The sequence below is a fragment of the Chiroxiphia lanceolata genome, chromosome 15, assembly GCF_009829145.1.
Source record: "Chiroxiphia lanceolata isolate bChiLan1 chromosome 15, bChiLan1.pri, whole genome shotgun sequence".
Classification (NCBI taxonomy): Eukaryota; Metazoa; Chordata; class Aves; order Passeriformes; family Pipridae; genus Chiroxiphia; species Chiroxiphia lanceolata.
Genome location: NC_045651.1, coordinates 11,843,321 through 11,866,401, shown reverse-complemented (window position 1 = coordinate 11,866,401; position 23,081 = coordinate 11,843,321). Strand labels below are relative to the sequence as shown.

Below are 23,081 nucleotides of genomic sequence, written 5' to 3'. Positions count from 1 at the left end.
TGGCCAAGCTGTGTGCTCAGAGGTAAATCACTGGGTTTTTACACACTGACATTCAGGAATACAGAAAAGCACAGTAACAAAATCTCAGAAGACGTGTACAATGCATGGCAACTTTGTTTTCTTTTCCACACTTAGCAGTTAAAGAAACCTTTTAAAGAGATGAAAAAAAAAAAAAAAAGAGGCAGTAAAGCAATTCACCTTTTCAGCAGCCACTGAGTACCCTGAACATTTTTACTGAACACTACTATCAAGGAATCAAAAACTTTTTTTCCTAATCAAGTATTCAAGACCTCCATACTGGTATCTCAGATTACAAACAGCTGTTGGTTTTACTTGAAATAAGCACATTTGCTGTACAATCCCAACAAGGAAGGTTAAAACACTTAAGTCTGAGTTACTTATACACACACAGACAACCTGAGCTTAATTCAAAAGAAAAAGACCCCAACATTTTAACAAAGACTTAACTATCAGGAGCACATCACACTTTTAACTTGTATTGTGATCTTCTCAGACCTTCTGCCCAAAATATAAAGGTGTATAAAGCAAGGAAAACAGCTCAGTTTCCAGACAACATTTTTAGACAAACATTTTACATTGCAGGCCATCACACACACGAAACAAGACACTTTTTATACTTTTTTTTTACTTAAGCTGAGTAAAATTGAGTAGCAGAATGGAAGAACAGTGGAAAAAAATCATTACTTCAAGTTCCACAGGAATTACATTGCAGCTCAGGTAACGTTCAAGATGTATTCAATTAAGCCATTTTTCATAAAAAAGAAAATTAGGGATTCCAGCACTACAAGGTGCACAATTTAAGTTATACCTGTCTGATAATTTTGTATGATAGAGGATGTATTTCCTTACTAAAGACATAAGTGCAAGTCTCCAATGATAGTTGTTCAGATCAATCAAACTTTTTCAGTAGAGAATCTGTTACAAATCCATGAGATACTCAGTGAGATCTTTATCACTGGAAAAGGAGACACTGCTAAGAAATGTATTACTGTTAAATTTTGCAGGAGAATAAAATGGCCTTATTTCAGTTTATGCCAGGCTCTCAAGCACTTTAATGCAGATTCCTTTAGAAGGGTTTCCTTGTGCGGTAGAAATTTTAAAATTAAAAAAGAAACCAACTAAGAGCTCGGTATCTTCAGGATAAAATGAACTAAGGAAAAATCTGAATATACAAGCATTTATATCTAAATAACTAGAATCTTTTTGATTACAAATCTCACCTGGGAAAAGGTTTGTTTTCTGCTGCTAGAAAGATTCTTTTGGGTTTTTTTTTCATTTTTTACTTTACTCACCAAATGAAGGAATAATAAAAAATATCATAAAAATTAAATGCAAGGCAAAGAAACTAGTCCTTCAAATTAAAAAGCCCGAGTGACAACTAAGGAGCATATGGAGAAAGGCTTCTACCCAGCATAAAAGGATAGATCACGACTCTTTACAGAGCAAGTCAAAAGATAAGCTCAGGGAAAGAACAGAGGGACATGTACTCAAAGCACAAATACAGTGACTCATAAGTATTTCCTAAAAAGAGAATCACCAGAATTCCAAGCAGGTAGCAAAAGCCTAAAGGAATATAATAAAACAATATATATCCTGCCATGTAAATAAAGATTTTCAACTACTCTTCATATGACAAAAAGGGAGAACAGAGAAATAATCTGTCAGAACCAGAAGGGAGTAAATCTAAGCTTAAGGCTCCCAGTGAAGAAGAGTAAAAAAACCACACAGACAGCACCAGAGAGGGACAAGTGAAGTTTTAAGTTGTGCACAGTTACTGCTCAGCTCTTACACCAAACCCTTCTCAAAGAACTCCCCGATTCTAGCAACCCAGAGCTTTGTGCCATTGGGACTTTGGTACTCATCCCTTAATAAAAGCAGCCAAGGATTTACTTAGGCCAAAGAAAACACAGACTGACAGCTGGATCATGAATGGCATGCTGGGATATATCAGATATAAAAGCCAGTTCAAGCTCAGATCTCTGCTACACACTATGACAGGGACTAGGGAGCAAGGAGAAAGCAAGGTACTTAGTGCCTATATTTAGTCAGATCTGACAGAGCCTGGAAAATCCACAGGTATTTTTCAAGTACTACTTGGAAAACCAAAATGTCTAATGGCATCTATCTACCTACGCTGTGCCACCCAAACAGGATCACTACCCAAAAAGCCCTAACCCAAATTAACTAGTGGTGCTAAAGGAGGTTGGCAGGAGGAGGCAAAGCAAGCCTTGTGCCATGGTGGGTGCAAAGCAGCATCACTTTTATTTTTCTGATTAAAAGACTGACTAAGAAACCCTAACTTACAAGGGCATTTCTTTATCTACTTCTGCTACAGCAGCATTCATTTCACAAGGAGACTCTGCCTATGGATAAAAACAATACAGCTAAGTTTGGATTAAGTCAATGCATTAATGTTATTTGCATAAGTTGCTAATTAGTTATGACCAGAAAAGACTAACTTATGCTTTTTAAAGTAATTCATTTAAATTTGTATGGGGGGGAAATATGCAAGATTTCCTTTATAATAGTAACACTGACAGTTAAAGAAACACAAAGAAAAAGCATAAACAGGAACATATTAGAAATTCCTTTAGTTATTCAGGTGATCTAAGCCAAGTGGGGATTGTCAACCCTGGACCAAGGAAGCCCAGTACTCACTGTATCTGAACCCTCCAACATCGTCCGAGGACACCCCAATGTATTTGTCTTTGTTCTTCTTTGCTTTCTTCCTCTCTTCCCGCAGCCGATCATCATCTTGAGCAAATTCAACCATTTCTTTTACCTTCTGGCGGATATTTATCCCCTGGTCTTTGCCATTCTCATCTGTATAGGTAATGCAGGATAGAGATGATGGATGGAAGACGGGGGGAAAAAGGAAAAAATAAATAAGAGGCAGCAATACTGAACATCAAAATGATAAGAAAATTTGAATTATGGGCAGAGCAATCAAAGATTTTATGGCTACTGAGGTCCACTGCATCTGTTTAAAAGGGACCAAACACTTTAACACCAATTTTTATCCTTAGATAAATGAGTTTTCACTGAATGGTGTACTTAGAAACATCTAACTGCTGCTGAAACACTGGAAAGATTAATAAAGACTGAGACAGAACTTATATGCTCCACTTGAACAATTTTAACCCCTCAAAAGATCCCCCTTTTCCCCCCCTCAATCTTTTTAGTACAGTTTTGGCAAGTTTCATTGCAAGAACTGTCTCACTGTAAAACTGGTTTTTTGAAAAACTGCTTTCAGTTGGGAAGTAGTATAAGCTAAATGTGCTCCTTTCCAGCCTTTTTCACATTCAAAACACACACTGGCCTTGCTGCCTTTGCACTGTAAATATTATTTGGTGGGAGGAAAAAAACCCCAGCTTCAAACAGATGTGTGTGTTTTGGAGCTCTAACCTTTTCTTCCCATATGATTAAAGCTATTCCTTTACGGACACCACAGGGGACCAGTCTCTAGTGCATATTTTAATATAAACCCCAACACTCATGTTGTGTTGGTTCTGTTGTTATTAGCCAGTCTTTTCTGCAAGTTCTTGTCTTCACTAATTAATACTCTAGGGCCCCACGTCTTGGATTCTGCACTCTTCACACAACTGGCAACAGTCACATTTTAATTAGACTGGGGAAGCTTCTAAGCTGGTTCAGGTGACTGACAACTCCAACTACTGTTTTAATTTGCTTATAAGATTTTTCTATTGCTCACCTACAAAGTGGTAATTTTCCAGGGATCGCAAATCATAAATGTGTTCTCTGGCACTTGTAACAACACGCTCTGATCCATTCCTTATGAGGTAAGCTAGGAGCAGCAAAGACTATAAAAATACAAAGCACCTTATGATTGCATGAACAAAAGCTCTATCTTTTTTTTTTTTTTAATAGGCAATAGAAAACCAAACCTACCCCCCTCCCCAAATTAGTAAGCAATAAGACCTTCCCTTTTAAAATAAATGCTTATTATATGGTTCACAAAGAAAAAAACATGTTTTCCTCACATGAACCTTTTGCTCTTTAGACTATCAAAACTGTATTTGTGAAACCCTAACTTGCTACTATTAAATCACAAGTTGTTACCTTTATCAGCTACTGCTTATTTTAAGAGAAAGCAGTAATAATTTAAGAGAAAAAGTTAACCCTGCAAAACAAAGCATTTTCTTTTGCCTCTTTTGTTCACAATTTTCCAATGGTTTTCACTGAAAAGTAACTCCTACAGGAATTTAAGAAGCCTTCTGCAGGATTCCATGGATACACAAAACTGCATTTCAGGACAACTTTAAGTAAATGACAAAACAAATGAAGTTTAAATAATACCTTAATTTCAATTCTTTATGTTGAGGATTTCTATCTAGAAAAAAAAAATAATGTACCTTATCTGAAGAAGTGTCTTTATCAGCTAAAACTATCATTATATTTGATCCAATCCAAACCTGATAAGCAATTCCAAGAAGTCTTTATAACATTAAGTAGCTACGTGTGATAGCATTAAATATTAATTTCTATTGTACTTCAGGGAAAACAATTACTATGACTACAAAACATCAAGCACCTGCGAAAAGCACAAACCATGCTTTAGAATTAATTGTGTCTTGCTACAATCCTGGCATCAAGAAAAACAGAATATAAGCTAGCCTGTTACATTAAATCTAAAAAATGAGGTTATATTTGCATAATTCAGTGAACACTGAATACCACTTCAAGTGCAGCATGATACAATCTCAAGCAAAAAGTTTCTGTACCATGATAATTCACCAAAGACAAGAAAAATGCAAATGACTCAGTTACGTCCTAATTGTGTTCTGGAAAAGTGTTATAAGATCTGCAAGAACATTTGGTCCACTCAAAGTTAAACTACAATTTTTAAAGAATCACGAATTGCCAGAAAGTTAAGATTAGTTTGTATTTTATTTCAGGTATTCTTGAACTCCTTCAAAAACGTTTTCCTGACAGCACAGTAACTTACCTCCTTCTCACGGAGCTCTGTAACAACTCCTTTGGGTAGATTCAAACTGCGAATGCTACTCCAACACTTGAATATCAGCAAAATGTAATTGCTCTGTTACGTTCATTAAGTAGGATCTTAAACACTCTTCTAAAACCAGAAATTTTGTGGTTTTTTCACATACAGCATTTGAAAGACACCTTTGACTTCACTAACAGAATTACAAAACAGTTAAGAAAGAAATTAAAGGTTACTGGTGGAATAAGTGCTGTAGGAGTATCTAAACAAGGCACTACACGGTACGAGCACCAAGACGAAGTCTCAGACATACACACCTTATAAACCCTCCTCCAGTTCTTTTTATTATCTTTCAGCATTCGAGTCCAAAGCATGTTCATGAGTTCTGGGAACTGCTCATACATAAACGTAGCCCTAAAGAATTAAACAAAAGGAGTAAATGTTCCCCGTGGTTTGCCACAACGGCTTGTTCAGACTCAGGGCTGGCAGTAGATGGCAGCGTGATCTAAGCCCAGGCACGTCGGGTGACATTACAAGGGAAAAAGCTATCCCCGGTTTTACTTATTTACATTCCAGGACTACAAAAGAAAAAAAAAAAGTAATTCGAAAAATCTGAGGCAGTAAAATAACCTTCACTAACTTGTAACCAAAATAACGTTGAATATGAATACCCTAATAACCACTGCAACTAGTCAAATTAATTTTAACAGACAAAAAAGCTCAAGGAAGAATTTGACATGTTTTGCTCTATTTGGAAAAGTCACAAAAAGGCACTTTGAAAATAAACGCTCCAAAACCGTCAGATATATTGAAATAATTTTGAGGCTACATAAATGCAAAATCAAGAATTTAAAAAATACTTGGGCTTCATTTTTTGTTTGACAGTTTTCAATACATTCTAAAATTATTCATTAAAAAAATAAGACTTGATTTACAGCAACTTCTCAACATTATCAGTCTGCATACTGCAGAGTTGATTTAGCAGCAAATTTCACGTTCTTATATAAAATGCACCTTTCTTTTCTTCATCACTGAGTCAAATTATCACTTACTTGGCAATCTCTCCCATGAGTTGCCCTGAAGGTCCCCATGGATCATCATTGGTTGCTTCTCGAACCTTAGACTCTATTTCTGAATAATTCATAACCACATTGGTGCTGCAAAGGAAAAAAATTCACACACATGAAGATTAGCATCAAAACTGAGAAACACATGAAAACTTAATAATGACACTAGTGCGTATCTCACTTAATGAGATACCTCTACAGAGGGGGAAAGAAAACAGCTTTAGTGCACAAGTTACCCTGAGGACACCATACAACATATTTAAGTTATCTTTAGGAGGGTTTTACTATTCCATTAGTCTTCAAGAATACAGATGAGAAACTAGGGATTACATTACAGCTGGATTTAGTCCAGTAAAAATGGCTTTTGGTCAAATTAAAATCCAAACCAAACCATTACAGTCAAAGCTGATAGCTTCTGCAACTAGATATGTTTTGCAACGGTGCACAGTTATTTGCAAGAGGCTTTATAACTCGATCAGGAGCAGTTTGGGCTCTTTTTCAATAAGTGCTACAAGGGAAACTCCAGAATATCAGTACTAAACAGGTTACTAACTAAAAACTAACAAACAAACAAAAAATCACATGGAAGACTGAAATAAGGGAGAGGAGATTCACTAGAAGGCCTGTTTCCTAGCTTCTATTTATTTAATTAAGGCAAAACAGCAAAAGAAAAGCTGCAGAGCACTCAATTACAATTACAGCAATGCAAGTACTGTAAGGAGCTCAGGTTGTCTCTACAAGAGGTCACAGAAAAGCCTCACTTGGAAAAAAGGAGGCAATTTTTCCATGCTGTTTACATTAAAATAGTAAATATGGGGGTTTGGGGATTTTTAATTAATCTCTCAAAGGGGTAACCTATAAGACCAGCAACATCCTTTGTGCCCCTAAAAGCATCCAGATATATTTGATAAAACAATAATTTTCCTTATATTTTAAGTGAGTGAACAGGCCCAAAGCCTCATTCATATAGAGAATGTCTGAAAACCAGCTCTCCAGTTCTGGGGCAAGAGCCCACAGTAGGAATGAAATTAGCACTGAAAGGAGGGCTGGTGGCCCCTGCTTTCTCTACATACTCGGAATGTATTTGAAATAACATGTTTACACCTATCACATCAGAAGTTTGAAAGTTTACTTAAAAGTACGTCATACAACTGGTTTCAGAAGCTAAAAAACCCTGTAAGGTGATGACTTTCCACACAAACCATCCCACAAAGTCAAATTAATTAAACTGTAAGAAAGCTCTAATGATTTATAATGCAATGTGGAGAAGGCATTTGCTGCTTAAAAACCTCTTCTGAACCTGAAATATCTAAAAGAAGAAAAAATAACAAACATCAAGATGCTCAATAATCATCCCTCTGTACATGTAGAAGTTGGCACAAAGCAGCATTCAAACAATTCCTGTTCAATTTTATTTGGCATAAGGATAGCAAAGATCCTGGAACCGGGAGTTATAAACAGCAGAAACAAGAATGAGATCCCCTTAAGTCTGAAAGGGGACACAGAAGGTAATTGTTAAAACAGAATAAAATTCCTGGACTTATCCTGGATTCTCAGCATGAGAATTCCTGCTGTCAGATCCTGATGTATGATTTTATTCAACTTTGTGTCTAAAGAGAGCATAAGGTACATGACTGAATAAATAATCAGCAAGCTAACAGAGCCTATCTATATTAAAAAAAAGCATGTAGGAACACAGCAGCAGTTTGGAACAACAGCCATTAAGGTTTTACAAATTCACTTATGCCAAACACACCTCAAGCTTCTGTTTCTGATATTTTCTTCACCAGATGTAAAATCGTGAACTAATACCATCTTTATTTCCCTTATGCATGGAAAAAAACACAGCTCCAAAGCTACAGGCTTCAGGATTTGCAGCTTCCAGCACACTGGTTCCCTTGTCCAAAGCAAGGAAAGGCAGGGAGCTGAATGGAAAGGTTCTGCTTGTTTTTATAACCCCTCCTTAAGCGTTTGTTCAAGAGACTTGATGGAGGATTGGGAGGGGGAAGCACAAAACGAAGCATTTCCTTAATTTCTTAGAGCAAAGACTTCAAGAATGGAAAATGTGTGAAAAGATGCAAATTTGCTGTAAAAAAGTAAACGGTAGCATTAGCTATGGAAGAGCTCAGAGCACATGGCTAAAGCAGCAGCGGGGTTGGAAGGGGGAAACGGAAGGAAAACAAGGGAAATTAAGTAATGCCAAAAGAAAGAAGGTGCAGTTAAGCCTCCCTAAGTACAGAAACATGCTCTATTTCTAAACTCCTCCTGCAGAAAAGTTATTGTTCTCAGCAACTAGGAGAAGGCTCTTTTATAAATGCCAAGCTGAGATCTAATGGCACAAAACATTCCAAACCAAAGCATCTTTAAGCCGCATTTAATTCAGCAACAAATGTAAACTTCAAGGAAAAAAAAAACCCCACCACTGTTGTATAGTTTGGCATCATTCCAGGGCACTTAAAAATAACCATTTCTAAAAAGGTGGAAATACAGTTTTATTCTTCCTTTCCCATGTTTTCTATGGCCCTCATTCCATGCCCTACCCATGATTCCTGTGACCTTTGCAACAAAAAAATAATTTACGTCCAGATGTGAAGGGAAAAAGTGACTAGCTTGATTGCCAAGACTTCCTGTGATTGATATAAATTTAATATCCGAGGATACTTCCCAACACCAGGGGGGGCTCTCTGATTGGTTTATCCTGGGCAGCTTCCAGGGAATCGTGCTGGATTGCATGGACAGGGTCTGCTCTGCAAACAAATCGACTACAACAGTCAAGGCTGACAGAAAGGAACTTCGCAGTCAGTGTTTAAAACACCCCGTTATCTGCCAGACAAACTGGATTCACCCCAAATCCTTAACTGAAACCTGCACAACTGAAATCTTGTGACAAGAACATTTACAGGAACTTCTGACACAGACAAAGACATAGAACTGAAAAGTATATTGTGGAAGTTACATCCAAAATAAAGGCACAGCAATAACGGAGTTGACAAACATCACAAACTGTTGCATTCTTCTGTGTGTTACATTTATTTCAAGTTTATTAAATCAGACTAGTGTCAACAGATGATTTTTAATTTTTATTGTACCCCTAACAAATTATTTTATTTCAGTATAATTTGTTTTTTCAAAAAAAACCAAACTGTTGGGAAAAGCCAAGAGAGGGCACTGTCAGATCTTTGTGGAACAGGCAACACGATGACAGCTTTTAATTTCTTGGAAGAGAAAGCTCAACTTTAAATGTTTGCATCTACAATTTATAGCAACACTAAATAGGTAGCTCAGGTCTGAAATTAAATTCCTCTACGTGAATAAATAGACATTTGCTAATGAAAAGTCAGTAGGCAGTAGTTGCAAATATCTGATCATCTCCAACTGCATCAGATAATAAGACATACTTCCTCTTAAAAAAAAAAAATTACACGTATTTTATAAACTATATTTTAACATATTTTGAAAATTAATAGATATATCATGTACCTCCAAAACACTACTTTGTCCACAATTTTGTCTGTATTTTTCAAAGAATTGAACCAATTGTAAATAGTTCAAATTTTATTCAAAGTTACATTTTGAGATTTGTGCATTTGAGATAAAGGTGTCACATCCTGTAGCATGCTAAAAAACAAACAAACAAAAAAAAACAAACAGAAAATTAAGCAAGACAGGGAGAGGAGAGGGATCAAAGGGGTGAGAGCAGCACTGCACATACCTCAGTGTATTATTTGAGGTAAGAATGATGTTTAGCTGGTGTTAAGGAGAGCAAGAGGGAACAAGAAGTTCTGTACCTGCCCATATAAAACTCTGATCAGAGAAGCTATCAAGGTCCAGCCAAAAAGTTTAGCAAGTACCTGCCAATTCAACCTTTACAGTTTCAACAGCCTGAAAGCACCTGGACTTTCAGGTGTAAGAGGATAAAAATCCTATAGGTCTGAGATTGTCCTCAGCAACCTTTAACACATGGAAATGAAAGGCAGCTTGTGGATGGCCTGCATGAAACTAAAACCTTACACACTGCAGGAGCACTTCACAGGTGAGATACAACAGTGATAGATTTTAAGAGGAGTCCTGTCTTCCTCCTCCCCACCAGCAGATACTGAACATAACCCACAATGTGGACATAAATGCACACAAACACTAGTAAGTGATAAAAATATCTGCAGAAAACTCCTGTTTGTGGTTGATTTCAACATACTCCAGTGTAAGGCTCTGAGAGACGGATCTGGCTACTCTGCTCAGGCTTCTGATCTTACACAATGCCACATGAATCAAGCTACTAATGATCAGAAGGACAATATTAGTGAGCATGAGGTATATTCTGCTCTCAGCAACATCAGCACTTCTTCAGTGGGTTTTCTATAGAATAATCGCAAAAAAGAATACTTTTCTAGACTAAGTAATTCTTTTTTTAAAACTACTTTTATGCCAGCAAAGTCATTTTATTTCCACCCAACATTTTAATAAAAAAATTAAAGAAACACAACATCCTGAATTGAAATGTTTTGTCTCACAGTGAAGACTTTTCACTGTTCAGGACCAAAGGTGATCTCTACAGATTCATATGCTGTAAATGAAATCAGCTCAATTATCTGTTAGGAGATTACAATCACTTATACACAACTATAACTGCACTGCTTCTAGTAATAGCTTCCAATTGGTAACATTACAATCAGTTTTGTTGTGCCTGAACTAATTATCCACATCATTACTGCTGGTTCCACACTGAAAAAAATCCCACCCTAAATTTCTCTAAATCATATCCCTTGAACCAGAAACTCTTCAGAAATGGGGATGGGGAAACACAAGGCTCTGAGCACAGTCAGCAACAGAAATGGAAGAGTATTCTCTCAGCTAATCTCTGCTCTAAAATTAACCACCAAACTTGAAGGTTAATCCTCAAACAGCAGTGATTTAAATACAATGGCAGCAAACCTGCTAAAGAAAAAGATGCAACAATTTTTGTCTTTGTTCACATGATTTAACACTTTGCTCACAACCTTGGAGGCAGCCTACAGCACTAGAAAGTGTAAATAGTTCAGTCTCCATGGCTTCCCAAAAGAACATCACACAGATACTTCAACTTCATGCTTCCCAGCATCTCCTCTATTTTTCAGATTTTTTCCATGGTCAGTGGTGCTCTGTTCTGTCATCAGCCTGACAATACATTCAAGTATGAAATCACAACTTGTAAAGGAAGCTCACAGTTCATAGCTAGATTTTTGGGAGCAATGAAGGAATTATTCCTAAGATAAGCATTCATTGGGAAAGGAATAAAGTGTTACATCTCAAAGTTTCAGACCTTCAAACATCACATAGTCAGCACTTTGTATGAATGCTCAAATATCAGCAGTCTCAAATATGCAGAAACCTTTCAACAGCAAGTGCTTAGAAAACCTGCACTAGAGAAAATAAGCGTCATGAGAAAAGAAGGTAGTTATACATTAAAGGTAATGAAAGAATAATAAATATCTATCCATCCATTTATTCAGAATGGAACTTACTTGAAAAGCATATTAAGGAATCAGAAAGCCTAACAGATCTTAGTCTATGTTTCTGCACAAACTTAAAAGCCCTGAATAAGCCCTGGGGCAAGAGTCAGACCACTCCATTAAAAGCACCATCAGGATTAGCATTGCTATTGATGTGGGTGGTGTCACTGAGGACACAAGTACATCTCTGGACATTAGATCCACAGAAGATTTGTGAAATGCCATGTCTAATTTTATGAAAACTAAAATAACCAGAAGCCACAGACAGGCTACATTACAGCAGTTTCTTTATAGTGATGATAAAGGTATTGGATTGGACAGGGGAAGCCTAATTAGAAACACTTCTCAAACCTCTGGGAAGCTGCCCACTGTGCTGAGGGACTCGGCAGCTGCAGCAAGGAACCTGGTTACACAGTCAAATATTTTTCAATGTATATTTCAAACCAATTACAATATCATGTATACATGGGACTCCTATGTGCATAATATTATGCCTTTAACTATTACTCCAAGGACACCACTGGATTATGCACCTTCTGTTTTCCTTTTTTTAATTTTACTACTGGGAATGCTAAAATCCTAAAAGCTGAGATGAGAAACTTTGTACGTTTTACCACCATTAAGAGTTTCCAATGAGACCCCATTCTGCAAATATCTGTTTAAGGACTAAATGTAGAAGAAAAAAAAAGTTCAAGCTTTACTTACATGTATGTGTCATACCTGCAGCATGAACAATAATGTTATTCAAACAAACAGCAGCACTAAAGAAATTATTTTTATTAAAGAAAGAAATTAGTCTGTTACAGCAGGAGGGGTCTGGATGAACAGAAGAGAAGCTCTGTTATTGTACAGCACTCTGAAGTCTGGTGCCAAAGTTTTCTTACAAGAAACAAATATTTTAACCTTTTGTTATTTAACATGCTAAAACAGACACAACACGATTTTATCTTCTGAATAAGGTATTTAACGTTATCCTTTCAATAGGCAATTCTCACATACTAATACTTTAATTTCATTCCTTCTGTAATTTTTTTAGCAGCTTCCTTATTTTTAGAAAGTCTTCATGTTTCCTGTGACTTTCACAGTAAATGAAAGCAAAGCACACTTTAAGTTTGGCCCATGACAGAACAGATGTTACAGACTGAATAAAATCTCACCACCTCACTTGGTGAGATAGCAAAGGAGACTGTTACAGTAACAGTCTTTAGAGTCCACATGGACAAACTAAGTCAGAATACACTTGCACAGCTCTATCCTGGTGTTTCTTGGATTTAAGTTAATAAATTGCATTATCCAATCAGAAAGGACCATAAAATGCATAAAACAGTTAAAAAAACATTAAGTTACAGCACAAAGAAAGTTCACTTGAACCGAATAAAGAAGAACATATGCAGATGGTTGACTTATTTGCCTTTCCTCTCTCCATCTAAACATCCCTACTGTTTTTATGGAAAGGCACAGAGATGACAACAGCAGTGCTTTCTCATAGGGATGGTGTGTTACCAGCACAGTGGTAGCTCCAACATGAACTGAACAAAGGCAGCAGTAACTCACACCTGGAGGCTGAGCCTACTCCCTGCTCCTGCACTTCAAGCCCTGGCTTTGTCTTCCAGCAGCTCATTTTCTCCAATCAGTTCAGCTGCCTAGTCCCTCTCAGCTGAGAAGTCAGCAGTCACCCACTAGGACAACACAGGGACCCACCAGCTATTGCTCATCCAATCCATGGTGCATGTTTTAGGAATATTACCCAAACACAACAGCAGTAATTTGCTTTCACATTTCCCAAAACTCAGTACGAGGCTGACAACTTAAGGCAAAAACCCCAATGTATAGTGTAGCTTTGCTTCTAGACATTTAAGATTGTATGCATAATTGTTTTTTAAAAGAAGAATAAATGAATTAATTATTGTACTATAAAAGGAGCCAACTGAACATTCAACATCTGGAGAAGAGATAAGGCAGACCTTGGCAATATTTTCACAGTACAGTTATCTAGAGGACCTCCACCTACAGACACACGTGCATTTAAGATGAAGCCCTTGGAGAAGAGTGAACACACCATCTCATCCTCACCATTCAACTCCTGTGAGTCATGCATCTAAACTATTTTTAGTATCTAGATTAAAAGGTTCCTGTGAAGGAGTGGAAATAAGAGGGAAAGCTTTCTGAGAATACAAAAAAGTTGCTTTAATATTAAATGATCCATTTTTAAACCACGTGCAGAAGTTAGTTTCAACTACTGAGAGCACACAGTAAATAAAAAGCTACACAACTTGTCTGACTACAGGATATGTCTCCCCCACTCCCAGGTGTGGGAATCTTGGCATCTATTAAACTGTTAATTAGTTTCCAGAAACGCTTTTGCCAATTAAAAAAAATCATTTAATACTTATCCATCTGGGCATGAAATACTTTCAACAGAGCAGTTGAATTGGTGAGCTAAAAACGAACCGATCCCAATCCACACAGCACCGCCTCCCAAACCACCAGAGGCCAGGCCAGGGTGCAAGCAGCACCCCATAGTCAGGGGTAGCATCTATTAACTCCACTTATTTCTGTGAGCATCCCTTCCTTCAGGCTCTGATCACTGGTCCAAACTTGTGTTTCAAGAAACTGAAAGGATTTAAGAAAATCAAATAGAAAGATGCACTCCAGGACCAGATTTCGCTGCCCTGTGACGGTCTGTCACTACCTTGGAAAGCTCAACATGCAAACAGTTTCACAGACAGAGGGCAGAAAGATAAGACATCATTTATCCACCTGTTACCCCAAACAATATAATGGACATTCAGGAATTTATGTACCTAATGCTACCAATAATTATTCAGAGAAGAAGACATTAATTGCCTTCAAAATAAAGATGGTACTGTTCTTGCCCTCAGTGAGCTCATATATTCAGTCTCAACCAGCATCTCTCTCCTTGCTGAGTGAAGACAAACTAACTAAAAAACATGTAACAAACTTAATGAATTTTCATTTTGCTCCTGTCAGTAATGTCACTTTTGTTATAAAACATGCAGCTTAGATTTAGAGCCTTACAGATGAAACATATGGATACCAAATATGAAGCCAGCAGTCCACACTGAACGAAGAAACAGATGGGGACCCATCTGCCAAAATGCCTGGTGAGATACCTCAGGTTACAGAGAGGTAACAGCACAACATTAGAGCTACTTGACCGTTTGAAGTTCTTTATTTTCCAGCCGCTCCTCAGAACCATTACAAATACGACACCAGGCAATTCAGTCCATGAATACCAGGGATTATTCCACACCTTCCATGCAAGTAGCAGTCATGCTCTTTCTGACCAACGATACCATCTGCATTATGGACAGTAGGATCTGAAATACATTTTCAGCTTTTCAAGTTCAGTTTCATAATTTATGTGGCAGATGTGCAAGGCAAACTGCACAGAAAGAGATAAGCCAAGAAAAACATCCTGATGGCCACAAATGAATTACAACTTGTGGGAGGAAGGAACTATAAAGCTATTTCCTGTGCCTTACAACTTCTAATCACAAAAGACTACCAAGTAAACAAGATAACCCAAAATCCACCACACACACGTTCAAAAACAACAGTGACTTTAAGAATTAAATTGCAGCCTCTTAGAGAACTCAGAAGCTCTCTCACTTACAGAAACCATCACTGCACCTTACTGAAATCTTTCCTTTCAAAGTCTCCCCCCTGTCAAAAGTGACCCAATTGCAGCAAGTTTTATTCTAAATGGTTTTGTAATTGCTTTCTACAGCTGAATTATTTTTTGCAGATGTTGGGAACATGAAGCTTGGGAACACGGCAGTTTTAAAGCATATTTGTGCAAGGAACAAACACTTCCTCCCCCGCTTGATTTAAGACTGATTTCACCTCTCCTACTGCAGATTCCCTGCAGTATGTCAGTGTTAATATTTTCATATTCTTGTATCAAACAATCCCTTGTGGTTTACACCAACAGATACATGGCTGCTTTATATATCTTAATATGTGGCAGTAAATAACTTCTCAAACTCACCAAGGATTTTGCCATGTTAATGCTAATGATTGTGGTTTTGCACCACCTCTCTATAAAAAATATCTTTGGCTAAAGCCCAGACCCCATTTTTTTATGGGAAGTTTTAATTCCAAGCAACCACCCTCACCTTCTTGTTACCATCCTCTAATCTTCACCAATTAGAATATCTTTCCTTCAAATACACATTTTTGGAGTTTCATTTTTAAAGGCTTAGCATGTGTTGTCATTTTGTTTTGCATACTGAATTCAAAAAACGTTCTTTAAAAGGTGACTTACCAAAATAAATGCTACACTCCAGCACGTAGAATGAATCAAAATATTTCCTTTTAACTTACATAGTAAGAACACAATAGTTTTTCCACTGTTTTTCAGTAATAGTTTTTAGGTCAAATTTTAGTTGAAATTAGAGGACAAGTACACCTAAGCCATTCTTGTGACAAATCCCATTAAACAACATAAAAACCAATTTCACAAACAAGTGGAAAAAAAGTTGCCTTTTAGGCAGCACTTGACATTTTGGTGGGGCAGTTACACCCTAAAACAGCAACTCTGTTTCTGATTCAGACATAAAGGCAACACTGTTACTGCCCTGTGCAAGTTTTCAGTCTCTTTGCCTCCTGTGAATCTACATCTGGCACATCGGATTGGAGTCATTGCTTTGCAGCTCCTATTCCTGTGGATTTAACTGCTTTCAAAGTTCAACGTGCTATGTTCAAACAATAGTGGCTATACAGTCAAAAAAGAAGTGGAATTATGAAATTTGGGTAACCTTTTGTAACTGCAGAACTGAAGAGATTTCCATACGTAAGCTGTAATCACATGGCTCAGTTTACTGTTGCTCAATCCTAAAACTTATTTGGCTACTCTGCTTCTTATACTTCAGCTTTTTTTTTCTTCTGTAACGGACAAGCCACAACAATTTTAAAAATATTTAAAAATATTTAAAAATATTTTTTTTAGAATTAACTGCATTTGTTTACAGAATTCAGATTGCACTTCATCCTTCAAGAGTCAGCAAGAGCCACATCACATATCTGCCGTCACAGGCTTTATCTTTAATTTCCATATTTGTGATCCAATCAGGTAACAGGACTTGTGCTGGAAACAAATGTTTAACCAAGCAGGACAAAGAGCAAGTGAAATCTAATAATTAAAGACACGCTTCTCTAGAGTGCTTTTCATATGAATAAAATACCAGCACAAAATGTCAATCTCAATAAACATTGGTATACAATTATAACATAAAACTAAAATTTAAATACATTATTTTAGGAGACTGAAGCACTCCTCCCCATAGCTTACAGCCTCCAATCAACTGTGTTTTTTTGCCCTTTGTTTCATTCATATAACTTAAAGAGTAACTTTCTCTGAAGATAAAAAGCTGGTTTCAGGTGTTCAAAATGTGCTGCATAAGTGGTCTTACAAATAAGCATCTAGTGCTACTTCCTTCCTTGTATGCGCACAGAGTTAAAAGACCACATTCAAGCCCACAGCTCGAGTATTTTAAATCTTCAACAGATAAAGAGACTCACAAGTATTGCCAGTCACTGAGTTTTCAGGATTAGGGCAAAATATCTTAATGCTGAGTGAGAAGTATTTACAAGAAGAATAAGGTCTTATCCTTCTTTCAAAACAACAAATAAAAGGGGTAAAAGTTTTCAGAGGACAAGGAAGTTGTAGCTACGCTCACCATGAAACAACAGTAAGCTTTGAAGCTGTGAAACTTCAGCCCACATGTGCACCTCAGACTTCCTATATTTAACCATAAAAAATTGTGAGAGTCATCTTAAATGGAGGAGGAAGATAGGGACGGAAAAAGAAGAAAACAAAAAACCAACCTCGCAGTAAAAATAAGACTCTAACAGTAGATATGATACTCCAAACCCTCCAGAATGCACTGTAGTGACCTCTGTACTTAAGATGTATCTCCCACTCCCAGAACAAACCTCAAGTTTTCAGTGTCAGAAGACCTGGCATTAGTGCTTTAGGATGATCCCCAAAACGTACCACTCCTTTGATAAGCCTCACTCACCTCCAAAGCTTCTGGAATTCTGTGCTCTTTGTAACTGTTCACTCACTATTCATGTGAAATATGTTCACTAAAAAAGGTCATACCAGGGTTTCTTAACGTCATGAAGAACTTGTAACAGTTCTAAGTAGTGCATCAACTGGTCAAGGAAAGCTACTGATGCTACATATGCTTCAGGTGTATTAACCTAATAGTTACAGGTAAGGGATTTTACTTGGAAAAGCAGGAACACTGTCTGGCAGTCAGTGCACCTCGAACAGCACAGACCTACTCAGTGCTACTAATCACACTGAATTCAAAATAACCCAAACTTTACATACTCCAAGAACTGTTTCAATTACTTGTCAACTGGCAGAGTATTTGATGAGGGCAGAAGAATGCACATGCAGTAACATGGAGTTTTATATTGCCAAAACCACATAAACACTCCCCCCAACATTAAGAGGCCATGCTTAACAATCCTCATAGTTCCAGCTATCCCTTCCTTGCAAGCCGAGTACCATTAAAACATTGCCCTAATTCCAAATTTATTACAAATTAAGCATTACTCTAAACACATGCTTGCTGTTCCACCAGGGAGGGCTGATTAAAGTTTAAACAATGCAGGCACTGAAGCTTTTAACACACAAACTGATCATTCTCTGTTACTATATAATCACTTTGGCACTGTGACATCCCATGTACCCCTGTACTTTGCAATATCAATCCTCTTCTGCAATCATTTTGAGGAATAAACCTGAGCACAGACAACTCCTCTAAGCCAGCAGTGAACACCTGTTACAAGCTCTTCTCTGATCAGAATCATGGGCAGAGTACAGGTAAGGTTAACAGATTTGTCTGGAGTCCCGCTCAAAGTGTCACCCTTGTTGTCTCCAGCCTGTTCGAGGGCTCCAATTTCTATCAGCTCCTCTCCCTGTCCCTTTAGGCTCAAGGCAACCAGAGACAGGGCAGCAGCATCCCAGCTCTACCAAAATTATACACATTAAACTTGGTTTTGTTTAGAAAAACACAAGTTGCTCTCTCTTCCCAACACCCAGACTGCCTTTGAAGGGCTTCCATCTTCCTCCTGCCTTTAGGAGCTCCTCCAGAGCTATGACTCTGTACAGCTTCACATTTCATCTGTGTAGTAGCAAAGTATTACCATCATGTTACCTAAGAAAGCCTGAGACATGTATATCATCAACAGAAGTATGGTCCAAGTAGCAGGTGAAGCAACTAAATGAGAAAACCTTCAGCTGCACTTTTAATATGGCCTTGTGCCCTGGAAAATGTCCTAAGGCTGAGGCAGAAGCTGTACTGCACTTCTCAGAGTAGGAGAAAGGAAGAGGAAACAACAGTTTAGACAAAGTTATCAAATTGCAGGTTCACAACCCATTATTCTCCTTCATTTATTCAAGTGTCTTGCAGTGGAATTGCTCAGCAGGATGTAGTCAGGAGGACTGAGAAACACTTGAGGCCACTATCTTCATCTTGGCTTCTATAAAGTAAACCACATTATCATTTAACTACCTTATTTTCTGAACTACAAGGTGCTGATGCAATGTGCATCTAACCTACATGGGACACAAAGTCACCCACTGCCATCACATTTCCTGCCCACATCACCTCTCTGCCATCCCCATGGGGCAGGAGGACATCAAGCAATACAGTCCTCTTGCTGATCTTGCTCTGCTCTCACACCTTTAGTCCTGAATTGCCAGTTCCTACGAATGGCACAATTATTTACTTTACAGCTTATTATACTGCAGCCAGGAAATAAACAAAGAAGCCTGTTTAACAAAAAAATACTCTAATATTTTCCTACTTCAGATCATTCATCCGTTAATAAGCCTGAATTACCATGTTTTTTTCCTGCTACAAGTCTATCCAAGAATAAAAAGTAGTCACCATAATCCTAAATAGCTTAGCACCTATTGTCTTCAGTCATTCAATCTTCTATGAAGGCAGGTGACAACCCAGAAATACCTCTGCTGCTGTATAAAAAACTGGACAAAGTAACTTTGGTTTACAGTTGATGGTAGTGTCTTTCCACAGCTATTCACAGCAGAGTACCCAAAAATGGGCATAAGCAGTGAGAACACACCATTCAGAATAAGAATTACAAGAGCAATGTTATATTAATGTTATTTCATTAAACTTTTCGAGTTGGTAGCTCACATCATAGAAAAAGTGTAGCCTGACAAACTAAAACCCCTCAGGTTCATGAACATGCATTCTGACTCAAAGCAAGTGTTCTGTTGTGAAATGAGGCTGGCAAATAACGTACAAATTAACTTTCCAAATACCAAGCCATGTTTATTTGTGGAGGATAATGATGTTTCCTTTCCTTTCATAGGTATCATTTGTAAAACTGGTTCCTCCAGGAGCTCAAGTGACTCTTATGTCCTAAAAAGGTAACAAGAGCCGTTTCATTTGCCTCGGAGCCCGTTTCCAGTTCCTGTCCACACACAGATGATAAATTTCCAATGACACCGTGTATTTGCAACAACCCAATTTCACTATAGTTCAATACAGGTACTATTTATTTATTTACTCACTAATGGTAAGATTACTGGATTTTTCTGAGCTAATGTCTGCAGCTACATGAGTTACAGTTACCGTGTAATTAACAAAAACACGATGCTGGCAGTTTAAAGCTGAGAGACTCCACTTGCCAATTAGGAGTCTATTAGCATTAAGTTTTCAAGCTGTCTCAAGAAATGCAATCATCTGTTTGATAGCAAGGAGAGATAAGCCACTCTGATAGAAGTTAACTCATTTAGACAATAAATACCTTTGAACAGAGGGCTTTCCTCCCCCTTGCACAATCATACAGACAAACAGTTTAAATAATTAAATAATTGTCAAAACAACAAATAATTAAAGGAGACAGCAATCATTAAGACATCAGCTCTATTTGCAGACCTAAGTTACCCAGACTGTAATTTATTTTTCAGAAGATGCATCCGCCCACTGCAACTCCAATGAAATTATCCAAAGTTATCAAAAGCCTTTTTCTTCTCTTTACATTCAAAATGGTCTTAGAGAAATCTGGAACTGAGTAGTCTCATAGAACACAAAACACACCCCTCCCAAGAATCACACAGGGAGGTATTTGTTTACTAAAGTAATGTCTTGAGAGGAAACACTGAGCAGTCTGTAACCTACATTAGGGTGATTCTAAACAGCTTGACAGGATGGAGAGAGTAACCACCGAGGAAAACATTATTGCCCTGACTCAGAATGGAGTAGAGAAAAAAACTACTCCCTAACTCCCAAAAGGTCTCATTATTATTAAAAGAGATTTAAAAAAAATGCAGGTCAGTCCCATTAAACATGTTGAATATACACTAATATTTCTAATTGTATCCCAAATGAACCAGTTAATATCTACTAAGCATGCAGTCAATATTTAACTGGTCAAGATAACACTATTTGGATGAGAGGAGGGAAAACTACAACAGTTTTGTAGTGGTTTCCTTAAAACACATAAATAGACACTGACAATGTAAGTGTTGTCACAGAAGTTTTATTTTTAGTGGCAAACCAAACACCTCCAAGAAGATTTAATCTATTTAAAATAACAGCCTACATAGAATGCCAGTCTTGCCACTCTGGACTAATCACAATACACACCACCAGCATTTCTAATATAATAATATGCAGTTTCAAATTGAATTGAAAGCTTCTCAGATGAAGATCTGTAGGATCAATTCCAGCCTGAGTCACTCAAAGTAGTGTCATACAAGACAAAATTTTATTTCAATCCACATAATTTCTCCGAAGTTTGGGACCCAAGCGTGGAACCAAAACACTGATGCTTACCCTCCCCATTACAACACTGAGACAGACACAGAAAGCTTAGCTGAGGAGCTCTAAGCAGTGATATATAAGATAGAAAAGCAACCTAAAAAAATTTAAACTTGCAGCTAACAAACCACTAACAGTGCAGTTTCAAATAATAAGAATAGATAAAAATGTATTCTCATCTAAAAAGTTTCCCACAGCTCATCTTCCTGTCCTTTCCCCATCAGCACAAGTGCTTGTGGTGCCATCAGCAGCTGCTTATGCAGCACCTGCCAGATCAGTTCTGAACCCTAAAACCCTGGGGTTTTTCAGATCTATCAAGAGAGCACAAGCAAATACTGAACCACACAACAGCAGCATAAGGAAGGCAAAGACAGTGAAGGCAAAGGCAAAGACAGGTATAAGAGTGGGACATCCTCCTTTAATGGAGGAATAATATTAGAATTCTCTAACCTGCTTGTGAAACCACATGCTAAGGGTGTACTTCAAGCACTGAACTTGTACTTTGCCCCCAGCCACTTATTCCTATCCAAATACCATTCCATCCCTTATGCCAGAACAAATATTTGTGTGACCACGGAGTTAACTATACCAGGGAACCGATCCAGTGGAGAACTAAATTGGCAAAAACAACTGGTTAGTCAGAGATTCTCTCATCAAGCAGAAAGTCTGCTGGTGCCAACAAAAGGGAGAGAAGTGTGCAGTCTGTGGCAGACGGGAGGCTGTGAAACCTCTTTTACCATCAGCCTACGCTTACACTGACTGTGAAACTACAAACTGAGATTTCATGGCTTAGGTTATGTTTTCATATTGTGATTGTGCTGATGGAGTCACAGACTTCAGGGCAACTACAACGGGAGACTCAACCCTGTGTTTCTGTGTCCTCCACTTATACTAGAGCACTATAGGTCCTTCTCTCCCCTCCCACTCCAACATTGCTTCCTCAGATGGGCAACACACACATACAGCTGCAGGGCAAAAAAGTCTAGGGAACTAATCTAGCCCCAAACCAGATAACCTACAAAGTCCCTTGGGCAGAGAAACAACTCCCCATTGGATCTGTGTGCCCGTCAGGTTCACTGCACAGCAACCCAAATCACCATCAGAGCACACAGTGGCAATGTGGAAGTTGAAGCTTTTCATCAAAGCACATGCCAACAAACTATCTGAACCATGCTTGAAGCAACAGGTCACGTTCTGCATGTTGGAGATGAGTTTAAATGGGACTTCACATACTATGACTTGGGACAAGTTGTATCCCAAACTTGAGAATAAACCAATGAAAGAAATTCCAAAAGTTCCAGAATGAAGCACACCACTCATTTTTGTATTCTTAACCTACCATCATGTGAGACAAAGCTCCACTCACTCTTCAATGTCTAGTCTGTTTTTCTAAATACTTTTTATTTTCACATAAATACAGAAATTCATTTAATACATGAAATGAACAGAGACAAACACGAGAAAGCAGAATCAGATTGGAATTTCAAGATTTTATTTTAGGACAACTGCAATGCTTACACAGCTGCACCTTGAAACAGCAAAGCCTGAGGAGAGAAAGCAATAGTGTGTTCCACATTTGCACAATGTTTGGCAGTAATTATACTTGTATATGAAATAATTACACAAATCAGCTAATATTTGGTAATACACTAGCTGTCAACACAACTGAGAGGAATTAGCACAGAACTGAGCTAAGCACCTTGATCCTTCT

General features: G+C 37.8%; 1 protein-coding gene across 1 annotated transcript in view; it reads right to left on the bottom strand.

Annotated features, from left to right (window-relative positions):
- The window catches only part of CLINT1 (clathrin interactor 1), a 46,510-nt gene that overhangs the window by 16,182 nt on the left and 7,247 nt on the right, over nt 1-23,081 (bottom strand). Inside the window, exons 2-5 of the mRNA XM_032702712.1 lie at nt 6,037-6,141; nt 5,302-5,398; nt 3,734-3,842; nt 2,680-2,844 (exon numbers count right to left, since the gene is read on the bottom strand). Coding sequence (XP_032558603.1) covers nt 2,680-2,844; nt 3,734-3,842; nt 5,302-5,398; nt 6,037-6,141 — 476 coding nt within the window. The remainder of the gene's footprint in view (nt 1-2,679; nt 2,845-3,733; nt 3,843-5,301; nt 5,399-6,036; nt 6,142-23,081) is intronic.